The sequence below is a fragment of the Poecilia mexicana genome, unplaced genomic scaffold (assembly GCF_051168715.1).
Source record: "Poecilia mexicana isolate PSO_F unplaced genomic scaffold, ASM5116871v1 scaffold_7, whole genome shotgun sequence".
In the NCBI taxonomy this organism is placed as follows: Eukaryota; Metazoa; Chordata; class Actinopteri; order Cyprinodontiformes; family Poeciliidae; genus Poecilia; species Poecilia mexicana.
The window spans coordinates 9,444,658-9,460,211 of NW_028263376.1; the positions used below are offsets into that span (position 1 = coordinate 9,444,658).

General features: G+C 36.8%; 1 protein-coding gene across 1 annotated transcript; it reads right to left on the minus strand.

The window, feature by feature from the left end:
- Positions 1 to 939: 939 nt before the first annotated feature.
- Positions 940 to 15,201, minus strand: LOC148158296 (excitatory amino acid transporter 3-like). Its single transcript, XM_088007016.1, has 13 exons — positions 14,048 to 15,201; positions 12,439 to 12,579; positions 12,040 to 12,132; positions 11,396 to 11,507; positions 8,674 to 8,716; positions 8,530 to 8,580; positions 7,390 to 7,577; positions 5,803 to 5,910; positions 4,825 to 4,947; positions 4,535 to 4,729; positions 4,283 to 4,417; positions 3,826 to 3,930; positions 940 to 1,531 (listed from the first exon to the last, which is right to left on the minus strand). Exons 1-13 carry the CDS (start codon positions 14,100 to 14,102, stop codon positions 1,417 to 1,419), a joined length of 1,464 nt encoding a protein of 487 aa, XP_087863142.1. The 5' UTR covers positions 14,103 to 15,201; the 3' UTR covers positions 940 to 1,416.
- Between the last annotated feature and the right edge of the window lie 353 nt (positions 15,202 to 15,554).

Consider the following 15,554-nt stretch of genomic DNA (forward strand, 5'->3'; position numbering starts at 1 on the left):
ATCATTTTGGACAAGACAGTAAAATTTATTTCCTATATTTTTCTATTGATTTTAACATTTGTTGAATTCATTACAACAAAGGTTGTAATGAATACAACTTTACCACTGTAACATTTTGCTGTAAATATTTGCTGCTATTTATTAATGTTATTTATTTTTCTTATGAATTCCATTTAAAATATGCAGTCAAATTTACTCTTGTACCTTGTGTTGTTATTTCACTTGAGTAATTCAACGTTTTGGCTTCAGTGAGCTTAAAGCTGCAATTTTATATTATTATATTTTGTATTTTGTTCTGTTTTGTCCACAGTTTTTTCTTGAGCTGTTGATTCCATCCTTGGAAATTTGGGTTGTAGAAAATTATCCTTTTTCACATTACATGCTCTTTTCAATTGTTTACTGGAGGTGAAAACAGGCATACAAGTTCATTTCCGGTTGCGAGATAGGGTTTTTAAAATTCTCAATATGCAATCATTGGTTGTTTTTCTAAATTAATTGTGTTTTGCAAGGAAAATATTACAATAACCACGTATTAAAAAAAATAAATCTGATATTGTTGGGGGGGGGTATGAGTTTTCCAGTGGGCGCTATAGCACCCCCTGGTGCCACAACTGAGAGCATGCAAGAGAGAAAACTTGCTCTCAGCGCTCTCTCTGAGAGCAGCAGCAGAAACTCACTTTCTGCTACACTGCAGCTAGCACAACCTGCGTTCAGAGGATGTGACAATTCCCATTTGAAAGCAGTAAAACTTTTCATGCAACGTAAAGGGCTATTTGTTTACAAAATATTGTATCAATCAATCAGTCAAATGTTGTGTATAGAACACTTGTCATACATTCAAGTCTAATACAAAGTTACAGAGGTTAAAAACAGAAAGACAGGCATTTAACCACTAGACACACAATGAAATGATCCACAAACAGATAAAACAGGTAAGTATTGTTAATAAACAAATGTGATTTATTAGTGGGAGGAAATCAATTGTAGAAGATAAGGAACTGTGGCAGCTCGTATTGATTAGAGAGGAAACACTGGAGAAATATTTCTATTATATAAAGAGAAAGCTAAAATTCATAAAAATGGTAAAGTCCATGCATTGTAAACATGCAAAAATGATAAATAACAATAAAATCTAGAATACTGAAGATGAATTATCTTCAAACACATAACAATGTTTATAATTATTAACAATTTTCAAATAAATACATTAGGAACATATAAATATATAATTTAAAAGTGGCAAAAACCAAAGTGAAATGGAAAATAAATACAGATGAGTAAAGTGATATGACACCATCCAACTAGCAACAACTATAAGAAAACAGGGAAATGATCAGCTCAGACACCCCAGGATGGTGACGTCCCTGTCCTGAGATTTCAGCTTGTTGGTGTTAATATGGTTCTGAGACGATCCCCTCACTTAGGTGAAATGGATCCTGATGGGGAGGAGGCGGATGGGATGAGGTCGTCATCAGGCTCCAAACAGGTTAAGTCCAGCTCGAGGTCATTGTTGGAACGAACCTTATCAGTCCTAACAAGGAAAATGGAAAACACAATCAATGATAATGCAGATCAACTGTGACTAAAACAGTGGTTCCCAAACTTTTTCTTCTGCGCCCCCCCCAGTGGTTTCCAAACATTTTCTGCGCCCCCCCTATGGATTACAAATGGCTGTCTGGTTGAAACGACGCGTGTGACGGGAAGGGACGGGGGTGTGCATCGACTTTTTGGGGGGCAAAATGAATATACGTAGCTGAAAATAGACACCAACATCGGTAGCCTACAAGGTACTTGTTAAGCTTAAGGTTCTGTATTGATATTAGCTAGTCATCTTTTAGCTAACATTACCTGCATCCAGCAGCTTTACTCAACTCAGTCGGTTAGTTTGGAGGGAAAAACTGTGAAAAGTTCTTTGCGTTTTGCTGCCGTGATTCTAACACAAACCTACGTAGCTCCGCCCAGCAGCAGCAGGTCTCCTTCACAGGTGGAAACCCAGCGCGAGCGTCGTAGCGCTCATGTTGCGTTTAAAGGCGGCTCGGAAAAACAGGTTACAACATGTTAACAACGGATTAAACAGTTTTAACTGCTGATAAAAGTGACAGAGGACACAAATATGGGAAGTGTGGAAGCCTCTACTGTATGAAATTGACAGAGGAATAACAGAGAGTTGGCCATTCTAAGGTAAAAACCCAGAGCATACAGTGTTCATGTTTTGTTTGTTTTTCATCCAGACGGCTTCCCGCGCCCCCCCTGCAATGACACGGCGCCCCCCGTAGGGGGCGCGCCCCACAGTTTGGGAACCTCTGGACTAAAGTACTCCATATCTTACCACTTAGTGGAAATGACTTATAACAATCTACATTCCAGATTTGTTTTCACCAGAATCTGTCCGAATATTTTATGAAACCTTTCAGAGAAAAATACTCCAAACATTCTGAGTCATTTAGATCATTGTTATGTTGGTTTAAGAGTGAATAATACACAAACCATTAAAGTTGCAGTATTAAACTTTTATAAAAATTTTGTTTTTTACATTTATGAAACTCACTGTGTTGTGACAGTATGTTATGAGACACATCATAGCTTGTTTGGTGCCCTGGGCAAACAACCCCTGTGGGCCATGATTCCATCTTTCCTCTCTGTTATTACCTACTTTCCTGTCTAACTGCTCTCAAATAAAGGCTGCCTGAGCCAAAAAAAAAACTGGTAAAAAAGAGATAATTTATTAGTTTCCTTCTTTTTTTTTTAAAGTAAACTAAGTGATTTGTGTAAGACTGACTTAAATTTGTCATTTTAAACACACTTAATGTGTCTTAAAAAAGAAAAAAATGACGCAAAATACCCGACCTCCTGCTGGGTTTCAACCAAGGGTCCAAGATATTTTTTTTAGTCCTGACAAGATTGATTTGACAATTGAGTGTTGTAGAGACCCAGATGTGGATCAATCACTGAAGGTTTGGTGTCTTGGAGAGTTTTTGTGTAAGAGATATTACAGTTTTGTGTTTAATGGTGAAAGATTTCAAACTCTGAGGCCTGACCACGTCCCTTAAGCATGCATGGCCATGCCTTATGAACAAAATGATCAAGTTTGAAACTGATCGATTGAAATCTCTAGGAGGAGCTTGATCAAATGCGGAGGCTGTAAACGGCCAAAATATGGTCAAACTCGGCACTTCTATCCAAGATAGCCAACTCATACATAATTCTAAAGATATTAATAAAAACGTTATCAAAATTTTAATTTGTGCTTTTTTGGGTTTGAAGATATAAAAAAAAGTGTAAAGGTCAAAAGGTAGGAATTGCAGAGTTCATGGAGGGTGGGGATAGCGCAGTTAATAATTTGATGACCTTTATAGTAACCTTTTGGAGAACCTTCTTCTTTGCAACCTGCTAGTTAGCATTTGTGAAGAAATTCTCTGCACATCAGAGGTAAAGGGCCAGAAGAAGCTCTGCGGAGAGTCATATTGTCTTCCAGAGTCTAGGGAGGAAAGTCTTTGCTGCACCTTTTTATCATAATTTTGAGGCAGGACTTGAAACGCCAGACAACACGCCTGAACCATTTCCAGGAAATGTGTGGTGCTGAGATGGGAGCATCCTATCTTGGGAAGACACTCGTATTCACTGTTCTTTCTCAGAACACCCCATTTGTTCAGTCTCAATGCTGGATTTCATACACCTGTAGCTACAGGTGTATGAAATCCACCTGTAGCTACAGGTGGAATTCAGGTGGAACACCTGAATTCAATGATTTCGATTGGGATTCAAATACTTCTGGCAACATTGTGTCTTTGCGAAAGAACACATCATTTTAATTATTTCAATTACCTTTGTCTTTCTTCCAAGGCTAGCATGTCGGCTTCCCATAAAAAATGGATGACAATCACACCCATCATGTTTGTGAGAATATTCACCATGGTAGTGAAGTGGTCTCTGAAGGGGACATAAGAGGAGAACAAACTTGCTGTTATTCAACTATGTTTTCTTGAAGGTTTTCTCTTCCCCACTCTACAACAGTGAGCTCTTCTCCAGTTCAGACAATTCCTAGTAACATCAGTCACAAAGTGTAGTTTTATCAATCATTGCTCCCCAGGATCTCCCCACAAGTAGGCTATCCTAGACATTTGTTTATAATGCAAATTAAAAATCATGTCCTGGTCAAAAATAACTGCAAGCTTTTTGATAGCAGACCAGCATAACTCCATCCAGGGTGACGACACGGTTTGATGGTTAAAGTACTTCTTAAACACAAGTGGCAGGCTGTTGAGCATCAAGTTGAACTTACAGAAGCCATTCAAACACCACCAGATGGACAGCATCCTTTGCAGGGAGTCCCACAGATGTCAGAACCATGATAGTGGTCACAGCTCCTTTTGCTGGGACCCCTGCAGTTCCAAAGGTGACAAAGGCACTACACAAGCTGCAAACCAAACACAGACTACATCAACTGAAACACGCAATTGTGTCAAGCCTTTTCTCTTAACAATCCCAGCATGCACCTTTTCTCAATTCCAGACACTTCAAGGAAGCAGCTTACCAAATGGCGATTATCTGGCTGATGTCCAGCTTGATGTCATTTATCTGAGTAATAAAGATGGAAGCGATCACTTCGTACAGTGTTGTCCCGTTCATATTGATGCCGACGGTAATGGGCAATATGAGGCGGAGGAGTTTCTTATTGACCTTCACGTTCTCTTCACAACATTGAAGGGCAATAGGTAGAGTGGCGGTGCTTTGGCAGAAAGCACATCCTTTATTGGTGCACCGTTCATATGTGGAAACTAGAAAAGTGTCACTCTTTGACAACAAACAAACAGAACATCTCACCTGGATGAGATGATAAATGCAGTCATCATAGCCTTGGAGATCTTCCTGTAGATGTGAATGGGGTTCTGTCTGACTAACAAAAAAAAAAACGTGGGCAGAATAATAAAGGCGTAGCATCCATGTCTGAAAGAGACAACAAACTTTCATTAGAGTCATGCGCTGTGTTATCAAGACACAAAGAGCTATTCACTGGCCTTCAACTTTGACACTTATGAATTTTGACATGGTAAACCACATGACAAAATTGGTTGTCATGTGTTTGGGGGGACTAGATATGCTAATACATAGCTGTGCGTCATTGCAAAGTGCAAGGAAAATGATTCATTGTTGCACAGTAACATCCACGAAGATGTTTGTGCATCACTATTCAGCCTCAATGAGTCCATACTTTGTAGATCAACCTGTTGCTACATCTGTAGCCTGTTGGGTCATGTTTCCACCAGCTTTGCTCTTTCATAGACGCATTTGTCACATTGTTCTCTGCAAAATACTATAAGCTCAGATTAGATGGAGAGTGTTAACACAAAGCTTTCTGCCACATATTATCAAAAGGATATTGGTCTAGACCAGTGTTTCCCAACCCTGGTCCTCAAGGCCACTGACCTGCATGTTTTAGATGTTCCCCTGCTTCAGCACACATGATTTCAATAGTTTTGCTGAATTGCAATCATCTGAATGAGGTGTGTTGAAGCAGGGGAACATCTAAAATATGCAGGTCAGTGTGGACCTTTGTCCTCAAGGCACAATCAGTGATTTATTTTAAGCTCGGCCAATTAACCTGGTGTGCTCATGTCCACCCCCACGAGATGCTGCCCTGGGCAGTTGCACATGAGAAAAATCTCAGCAAAATCAATGCTACGCTTCTGTAAATACATTGAAAACAGTTTTCTTTCCTTCTTGTGTAGAGTTCAGTGCTGCCATCTCACGAGCAGTCATCTCAGTTTGGCAACAAAGTTGAAACAGACAAAGTGGACGTACGCCATACAAACCACTCCTGCAAACTTCACGAGTTTAAAGGCATCTCCCCAGTCCTCCACAACCAACACACTGTCTGTGATCAGGAAAAATACTCCAATTGGCAAATACCTGAATCAAAAAAACGGTCAAGAAAAAAGGTTAAATAAATGGGTCTTCCAAATTGATTTTGATTAACTGTTTGTCAAACAAGGTATCCTGCAAGGATGATAAACATTCTTTTCTGTCTACTTAGAAAGATTAAAGCAACTATTTCCACAATTTATTTATGTTGATCAAGCAAGACTGTTCTTTGTTTTAATTACTTACATATTTCTTTGAAACATAAAATCAAGGTAAATTTAACTTTGTAAATCAGTTCAAGCAGAACTTTGTATAATGCACTCAACATGGTTAATGTAAATGAAATATGCAAATACACGGTAAAATCTAATTAGTTCACCTAACTTAAAAAATTGTGCAAACTTATTGCCTCAAAAAAAAAAAAATCATGTTTTTAAAACTTAAGATTTGATTTTTATTTGTTTCTCTGTTCAAACTTAAATATGGAAAGAAGTGATAGTTTGTTCAAGTTTTTATTTTTCTAAGATTTTATTAGTTCTTTGCAAAATTACATTCGGGGCAGAAAATCAATTACAAGTATTACAACAATATAATACACAAACAGTTCATTCATGGATTTCATACAAATTCTGTTAGATCTATTATTTTCAAAGGTTCAAAAACTGTCCAGGTATTTTCCACGTTAACATTTTGTCTTCACTTTTTTCACCCAAGGAGTTTTCCCAAATAAAATTTTTAACCAATGTAGCCTCACTTTTTGTTACAGTTGGTTTTTTTTTGTTTGTTTTGTTTTTTTTTTGCTACTGTCAGTGTTGACCTCATCAAATCTATTTTTTCTGCCTACATCTCCAACAACAGCATTGCTTTTTGTTAACCTTTAAACATTAAAAACACACCATAGTGCATATTTTATTTTTCAACACAGAATCAGTTGCAGGTTTGCTTCAGCAGGAATGGAGTAAGGTCTGGGGACGTCCTGAACATTAAGCTTTAACTTAATTTAACTTCATACTTTTAAGTAGACACAGCAGTGTGTACTTGTCAGTGTACTTCAAATCACAGCTTGGGAACTCTTAGGTAGCTTAGGTTGGTGTCTTGAAATACAGAGAGAAGCACAGTAAAGATAACAAGATTGCTTTTTGTTTTGTGAATGAACTTAAAAAGATAGGCTCTTAGTACTTAATTTATTTTCTGAAAAAAAAAATGCAATTTTTGATAGGTACTTTTTCTCGAACCTATATAAAAGAACCACAGACAACTAACAATTTTGAACAAATATTTTTGACCTCAATACTGTATATATTTGTGTAAAGATACAAACTTGATTTTCTTTTATTGTTGATTTCACAGTTTCAGCTATGTTAAATTTACTTCACCACAGATTCATTTTTATCACAAACAGAAATCACATTTCTTTGATATTGTAATTTACTCTTATGTCTGACCTGAACTGATTAGAACATTTTGTGTATTAAACATATATAATTTGGTAAAAGCATGAAATTGTATACTGAAATGTTATCTTACCACAGGAACCAGACGACTATGATTTTTACTGACTCGTTGATGATTTGAATGAGCTTCATAGTGCTTTTTGCATTGTCTCCCACCCTGATTAACAAGATGCCGATGGTGAAAGACCAGATGATCAGTCCAATAATGTTGGCTTCAGGAATATAGCTGCCTACCAGTAGCATCTCACTGTCATTCTGCGGCTAGAAACACAAATATGCTGCCTCTAACTCTCCAAGAAAAGTACTGTAGTAGTACAGCACCATATTGGACAATACATATCACTTTTCCACAGTAAGTCACATTAAAGTCATTAACTTTGATGTATTTTATTTGCCTTTATTTTGTAAAAGACAAATCCAAAGTATAAGATAACTGTGAAATGTATAGAATAAATTCAAGGATTAGAAAAACATTATGCATATAAAGAGAAAAAAAATATTTGTGTATTTAGCTATGTAACCCATCCAATAGTCCTACACATTCAGTTATACACACTTCACTTGCCTTTCTATTGCAGGGAAGCAACAGACAGTCTTAATAGGAAGATGGATGACACTAAATCCCAAACAATCTAAGATCAAAACTTGTTTTTAGGGGGCCAGAAGAGTTGAGAAGATTCCCTTGGAGAAAAACAGTCACTCTAAATATACAACCAGAAGACAATGGATGGCTTTAGGTGAAAGCACAACCATCTGTTCGATTATTATGGTCAAATCCGAGCCTAAATAGAACAGAACATTTATGGCAAGATGTGGAAATTATTCTACCCTCTGTCCAAAGAAATGCTATTGTTGTGTTATCTGGTGTTGTCTAAACCAATAGTACAAGTGTTTTGAATGGTTGCTTGTCTCTGTGTTCCCCTGTGATGTGCCCCCCCTCCTGCTCAATGACTGCTACAGAAAGGCACAACTGCCCCTGAGGTGAGCTTAAAACAAACACCACCTCTCCTTTCATGTTTTAAATTAAAGCCATCCAGATTTTTCTTCCTCTTCACAGTCAAGTACTCTTTTTAGTGTTGGCTGACTACTTAAAACCTAAACAAAATACTTTGAAGTTTGGGGTTGTAAAGTGACAAAACGTGAAAAAGCTCCAGGGCTATCAATGCTTTTGGAAGGTGCTCTAGAATAAGAACGATAAAAAGAAAATACTCACCATTGGGATTACAATTTGATCTTTTGAAAGATAAACAACCTCAGTCTTGTACTGAGAAAAAAAAAAAAAAAAGAACTATTTGTAACCTTCCAGACCCAACATAGGAAGTTGCACACTGAGCTGTGGTTCTGAATAAAAACATACCTGCTCAAAGAAAGCCTGAATGAAGCTCTCTGGAAACATGTTCCTGTGGGAGTAAAAAGAGAGTCAGAAAAAAAACTGAGCTTGTAAATGTGAAAGACACAAACCGTGACAATATTATTTTCACCAGAGTTTAATATTATCATTTCACATCTACCAAGACAGTTTTAAATTATAGTCGCTGATGAAGATAAATTCTATTTTTATTTCTCTATGCAGTAAACTGAATATGCTGAAAAGCAGGAATATTGTTTGAAACGGATCACTAGAAGAAAATTAACAAAAAACAGAAATACAAAATGCAGCGGTCTGAAATTAAACATTAGACTCATCCCCTGTCTAAAGCAACCTCAGTCTCAGGAACTATCTGCCACTTCAGCCGGCTCTGCTACATATAAGATCAGAAAAAGGACTATTAGTAAATGACTTCACTCATTGATGTTGATGTTCCTGACAGACACATGGTTGGATGACAATACTGAATCACCTCTACTAATCGAATCTGCGCCTCCTAATTACAATTTTTTAGGTGAGAATAGAAACCGTAAAAAAGAAGAGTCGTGGCCTTTATATTTAAGAATTTCAGAATTTCATAAATTCTAATGAAATCTTTTTAGGTAATTTTACCTCTTTGGAATATCTGGGAATTGAGGTAAAAGTCCATAGACTCTTTACAAAGAGTTAGTGATATGTAGAAAACTTCTTCATTGGCTTTAATGAGCTTTTATCTCTTATATATATCATTGATTATGTTTATGTTTAATAATTTTGGGAGATTTCAACATCCATGTTTACAAGCCAGAAGATATTCTTGATAATTTTGGTCTGACTCAACATTTTACACAAGCAACACTCAATCAAGGATACACACTGGACCTGTTTATCAGTCAGGGTGTGAATATTTCCAATGACTGTAACTGTAAAACCATTGCCCTGTCTGATCATTTAGCTGTTATTTTTTAAGGTACAATCTATGGAGGACCAAAACCGACATAAGAAATAAAAGCATAAATATATGCTTAGTTTTTCTTTTTCCTTACACATGAGTTTCCATCAAGTAATGTATATATTTTCTTTTTTATTTCCCCTAAGCATGCGTTTTTGTCAAGAAAAATAGATATTTTGCTTTGTCTTTATTTGCTTCTCCCTTTTCTGCTCACTGTATTTCCGTTTGCTGTATTTCTGCTGCATCGTTATGTTAATGAGGAGAGCTGCCTTCTATGTCTGCTATTGGTCAATAGAGCTTTGGAAAAACGTTGTGGGGCGTTTAGGTGCAGTCGCTCGGTGCCATCTTTGCAGGCCACAGACCAAAACAAACTTTATCTCGGTGGTTTTATTGTGTTACCGACTGCAGTGAGGTTAGTTTCGAGTTGGATATTGGATTTTCCATACGTTGGTTACGTATTGTAACCCCAGATTCTATGAGTATAGGCGCAGCCCTTTAAGGCTATATGAAATAGATTGGGTTCGTGGTGATCTGTTTCTGGGTGGTAATTCTGTCAGTGGTGACGGAGATATAGTCCAGTACAAATGAGGCGTGCTGCTCCACAGTGGGTTTCACATGTTGGCGAATATCGTGGTGTGAGGAAAAGGGAGAGATGGTCCAATTGTCCAACGTGGGGGACGGGTGTTGCTTTATGTGCTCCAGCCAAATGGGAGTAAACATGGTCCAGAGCCTTGTCCCCTCTAATGTTGCAAGTGACTTATTGGCGGAATTTGGGGAGGACTATCTTCAAGTTGGAGTGGTTGAAATCACCAGCAACAGTCAAAGCAGCCTCAGGGTGTTTGGTCTGGTGTTTGCTAATGGCTGCATGAAGTTCTATCACAGCCAGCTTGTCATTAGCATCCGGGGGGATATATGCTGTCGTGAGTATGATGCAAGTGACTTCTCTAGGGAGATAATAAGGTCTGCATTTGACCATTATAAACTCCACATTGGGTGAGCATTGTCTCTTGTCTGTGCACCAAGCTTTTTTTTTTATATAAATGCACAAACCTCCTCCGCTGTTCTTGCCGGAGATCTCTGCTATTTTGTCAGTTCAGTGTGTATGGTATCCTGCTAACTCAATAGCATTGTCAGGGAAGCTATTGTTAATCATGTTTCAGAGAAAAATAAGACATTTGAGTTCATAATCCGTCTGTTATCGGTGTTGGGGAGCCATATTTCATCCATTTTGTTTGCCGGAGAATGGACATTGACGAGGAAAATGGTGGGTAAGGCCAGCCGGTGTGGCGTAAGCTTTAGCTTAGCTCGTAGCCCTCCACGTGTACCCTGCCTTTGTTTGCGCTCTTGGTGCCATCTGCGTGCACTGGCCAGGAAGTGTGAGCAGCCCCTGGCATTCTGGAGATCTCTGTGATTGTTGGATATAAAACTGTTGGAGTTTTGAGTCCAAATGTCCAGAAACTCCTGTCTGCTGTAGAACAGCAATGGCGAGCAATTCTGGATGCATAGTCCAGTCAAAAGTAAATAGAAAATCGTTAATTCTTGAGAGACCCGAGCCTTGCGTTGTTCATGCGTCACCACAGTTATGTGTAACATTCACCAACATTATGATGTGTAACGGTGGCACTTGACAAAATGTAATGCTTCAATTGTTGCCTGTGTGTTCTATGATTTTGGATTTTGTGTTTTTATGATGTAAAACACCTTTATCTGCCTTGTTGCTGAAATTTGCTATATACAATTAAACTTGAACTGAATTGAATTAAACACTTGTCCTCTCACCTCAATATATCCATGAAGATCAAATTCATAGAGAAGGGAACAATAGTATCCTCTTCATCAACTCCCAACTCTGATCCCACACCAGGCCTTATTGTGATCACCAGAGACAACCCTGCAACACAAAATCTCAGGCAGGATGTCAAAAGCAACTAGAAAAATTGCTGTTCCTTGCAAAACTGTTGTGAGAATGCATACCTGCAGGATGAACACTGCAGTAGATGCCAGAGAGAGTAAAAAAAAAAAATATATATATATATATACACAGACAGAAATGAAGGAAGTTGAAAAGAGAGATGAGTCAGAGGAGAGCTGAAGACAAAAAGACCAGAAGAAAGCTGAACACAAACAGATCTAAGCAAAGCAGAAGAGGGAAACACAAGGAAGAAAATGTTCCCGGAGACCTGTGCTCCGAACGCCTGTGCTCCGGGAAAACTTGAGAGAAAACTGCAAGATCTACAGCAATTACTCTAATATTTGCTCAAAGCAGACACCCCTGGCTACATTTTGATGCATAAATTATTTCTGTAGAGTGAAAAATGTATGAACAGCAGCATTTTGAAGAATGCATTCTCACTTGATAACACAACAGACACTATGATACTCTATAAATCTATGTTAAAGTACACTGCACTTTATAAAGTTACCATAAGCTGCGGCATACAAGGTAGATCCACAGACGAAGGCTCCTGTGATCAAGCCTGCTTTCCTGGACATTTTGGTGTGTAATCCAGTTACACCTGAGAAAAGAAAGCAGAACCAGAATTTCATCTGATTCCTGAGCAAGAAACAGGATAACATCCGAGTTCATATGTGGCCTAACAATAGTCTAAATGTCTGAACTGATCTTCATCTTCTAACACCTTTAGGTGACAAGAAATAAATTCTTGTGAATTAGACTCATTGAGATCTAGACACATATATAAAAAAGTGTTTTTAGCAATATTCATACAGAATATCCACAAAAAAGTGAGAGAACACCTTTCATATCTATCTCTATAACAATAAGTTAATACATTAAGAATTTAGATTTATATTTAGCTTGCCTGCAAGCACGCTTGTCACAATGAGGGGGAGAGAAAACATCTTAAGCACATTGAGAAGTATATTCCCTGGAATTTGGATCCACCCTTTCAAAGCAGAAGTTGGGCCAACTGTAAACCTCAGCAGAAACCCAAGGCCTACTCCTATGGGACAAAAAAAAATAAAATAAAAAATCACAATCATAACAAGCATAAAAACACCCCCAGCACCATCAAGATGTAAAAACAACTTTCAGTATGGCATACACACAGCAGCTGTGAGAAATATGTGGAAGTGCTTTAATATAATGGTAAATTACATACAGCTATATTTTTCAAAGTTTGTTCAGATTATTATCTATAGGCAACATTGTATTGTATGAATTAGTAAAACAGAGTCTGCCATTTATTTTCTACAGATGGGTAAAATAGCGACTAACTTCATGTCATTTACACAGTAGATTCAATAACTGCAGGAAAATGAGTGAAAGTTGGCAGAAAAAAACAAGGTTCACTGTAATAGTAGAACATGGCCTACAATCATACTCAGTAAGTTAGAATATGTGTTCTAATGAGACTTGTTTATTTGAAAATAAACAAGTCTTTTAAAAATATCCTGAAACATACCGTACTTATTTATTTTTTTTTATTAAGCCCATATCTCCAAATTAAACATACTTTGTATTGTACAAAAATGTTAAATAATGTGTTTTCATTGGGTGTAAGTGCAGTAAATGGGCTCTACAGCGGTGTGAGTGGGGCCAGAGCGGAGACATGAAGGAGAGGAAGGCAGGAAAATGTAACAATGAGCCCTTCCAGTTCTCGCGGTGGATTATCGCGGGACCTTCTCTTCATCCGTAGAGGAGTGGCGAGATTTGACGATGAAAACAAACCCCCATGAGGTGGAGTCATTGTGGTGAAAGAAGTCATTTGACTGACGCCACGTTTCTGTTTCACCGTCATGCTAAAAATTATCCAATTAATCAAATGATGGGAAAGAAAAAAAAAAAAGCTTTTCAGCACAGCAAGTCAGGAAATACACTTCCGGGTGTACACTTCAATTTGTATTCTAAGATATTTGTAAGAATTCACCTGGGCAATTAGTTGATTATGGATGACCACTGGGGTATTGCTTTAGGGACAACAACAACAATAATAATAATAATAATAATAATAATAATAATAATAATAATAATAATAATAAGTTCCTGTGATTCTTGGACATTACACACCCGGAATAATGTCCGGGAGTATACTCACACCACTGAAGAATTTATTTAAATCTGTTGTCGGTGACTAAATGTGATCTGAATTGAGGCAAAAATAAATAAATAAATAAATAAATGAAAATCTTAACGTAATTTTTTTGGTGTAATACAGTGTATTAAGCTGCAGTTCTTAAGCGTCCAGAAATATTAAACACTTCATTTGCATATTAAATTTAACAAATGTCAAAGTACGTTTTAACTTATTTCAGTTAAATGCCAGGCTAAACACATCTATTTAACCGCTAACCTCCGTCTCACCAGCAATCCCACCACAAAAATGAATTAATAATAATAATAAAAAATAAAAATAAAAAATAAAAAAAATCACAGAATGTTTGGCAGTAGCAAAAAAACTTGGTAATTACCTAAGGCAACGGACAACAGGCAAAAGACCTGAATTAGGCTGTCACTCCTTTTCATCGTTTCTCTGGTCCAGTCAGACAGATGCACCAGTCTGTCGCAGCCGTTCACGATAATCGGTTGCTGTTTGGTGTCCAATGCTGGGTAACCAGATGAAAGTTGTCCCACTTTTTAAAAAATGCCCCGGAAAGCATATTCTGTCTCTATGGATACATTGGTAAAATAAATAACACAATCTGAATGCGTTAGAAATATTCTTGTTTAAATATATTTAAACCTATGTCAGTAACTGGATGTATTTAAAAGCGAATCTGACTCGACTTGTTCATTTGTTACTTCATAGAAACAGCGTTTAGGTGATGCAAAAAAAATTCTGATCTAAGAGGATGTTGTTCATTTTGGCATCCAGTCCTAAGATTCTTTTTTTTTTTTTTTTGGAAAATGCCCGGAAAAGCCTTCCCGTGTCTCCTTGGATACCTTGATTTTGGTTCAAATACTCAACAGAATTTATTTTAAAAATGAAAAAGTCAACATGTTTCGACTAAATTGTTTGGTTTATGGACTATTTACTCATGAAACTGGACATTTTAACAGTCTGAAAAATATAGTTTCCTTACTTTAGAGTGTTAGCCCATAACACAAGTTGCCGTCAATGCTAAGAGTTATTTATAGTAATAACGTGATAAAACATTTTCTGTTGAAAGAACGGGTGATGTGATTTGTTACTCAGTGTCAAGGATCTTAACTGGTGAAATAAGGATGACATTTCTGTTTTGAGAGAGTACATTTAAGAGAATCAGTTTTATTTAATTTAGAGTTGAATAAAAGATAGGTATGTTATGTAAAAAGAAATCAAGTTTAGTTTCCATGGTAATTGTTATAAAAACTAATAATTTGAAATGTATTCTAACTTTAACCGTCAGCTGTACTCTCGTAACCCAATCATCATCTACAAATGATGCATTTGAAAGAGTAGAAGTACAATTTGCTCAGAGGACATTGTGATTTTATATAAATGTTAAACATGTTTTAAAAGCTCTTTCTCTAAAACAACGAATGAGAGTTTATTTTTAACTAAGCCCATAACTCCAAATTAAACATATTTTAAAAACACTGGATACATTTTCGAAACCAATTAAACCCTTAGTTTCGTGTAGGAGTCCGCTGTTTCGCAATTTTTGAAAAATTCACGTGTGAAAGCATATTTATTTAGTTCCACACTGAGTTTAGATGTCTATTCCTACTGTATAGGTACGTTCATATAGGTCTTTATTTATATTGTAGTGATGGAGGTGGTAGATACTTTTGATTCTGAAAAATTGTAGGGTTGGAGAGAATGTAATTCAAAGATAGATTTTTTAAAATGAAAATACATTTAATATTACAAATTTACATGAGACCAATAAAAAAGCATGTAGATACATAAATGCGGGATTAATAAAAAAGTTTTTTTTTATTTTTTACCTGTTTAAAGATTAAACATGTTTAAAGATTAAACCGGTAAAAAGATTA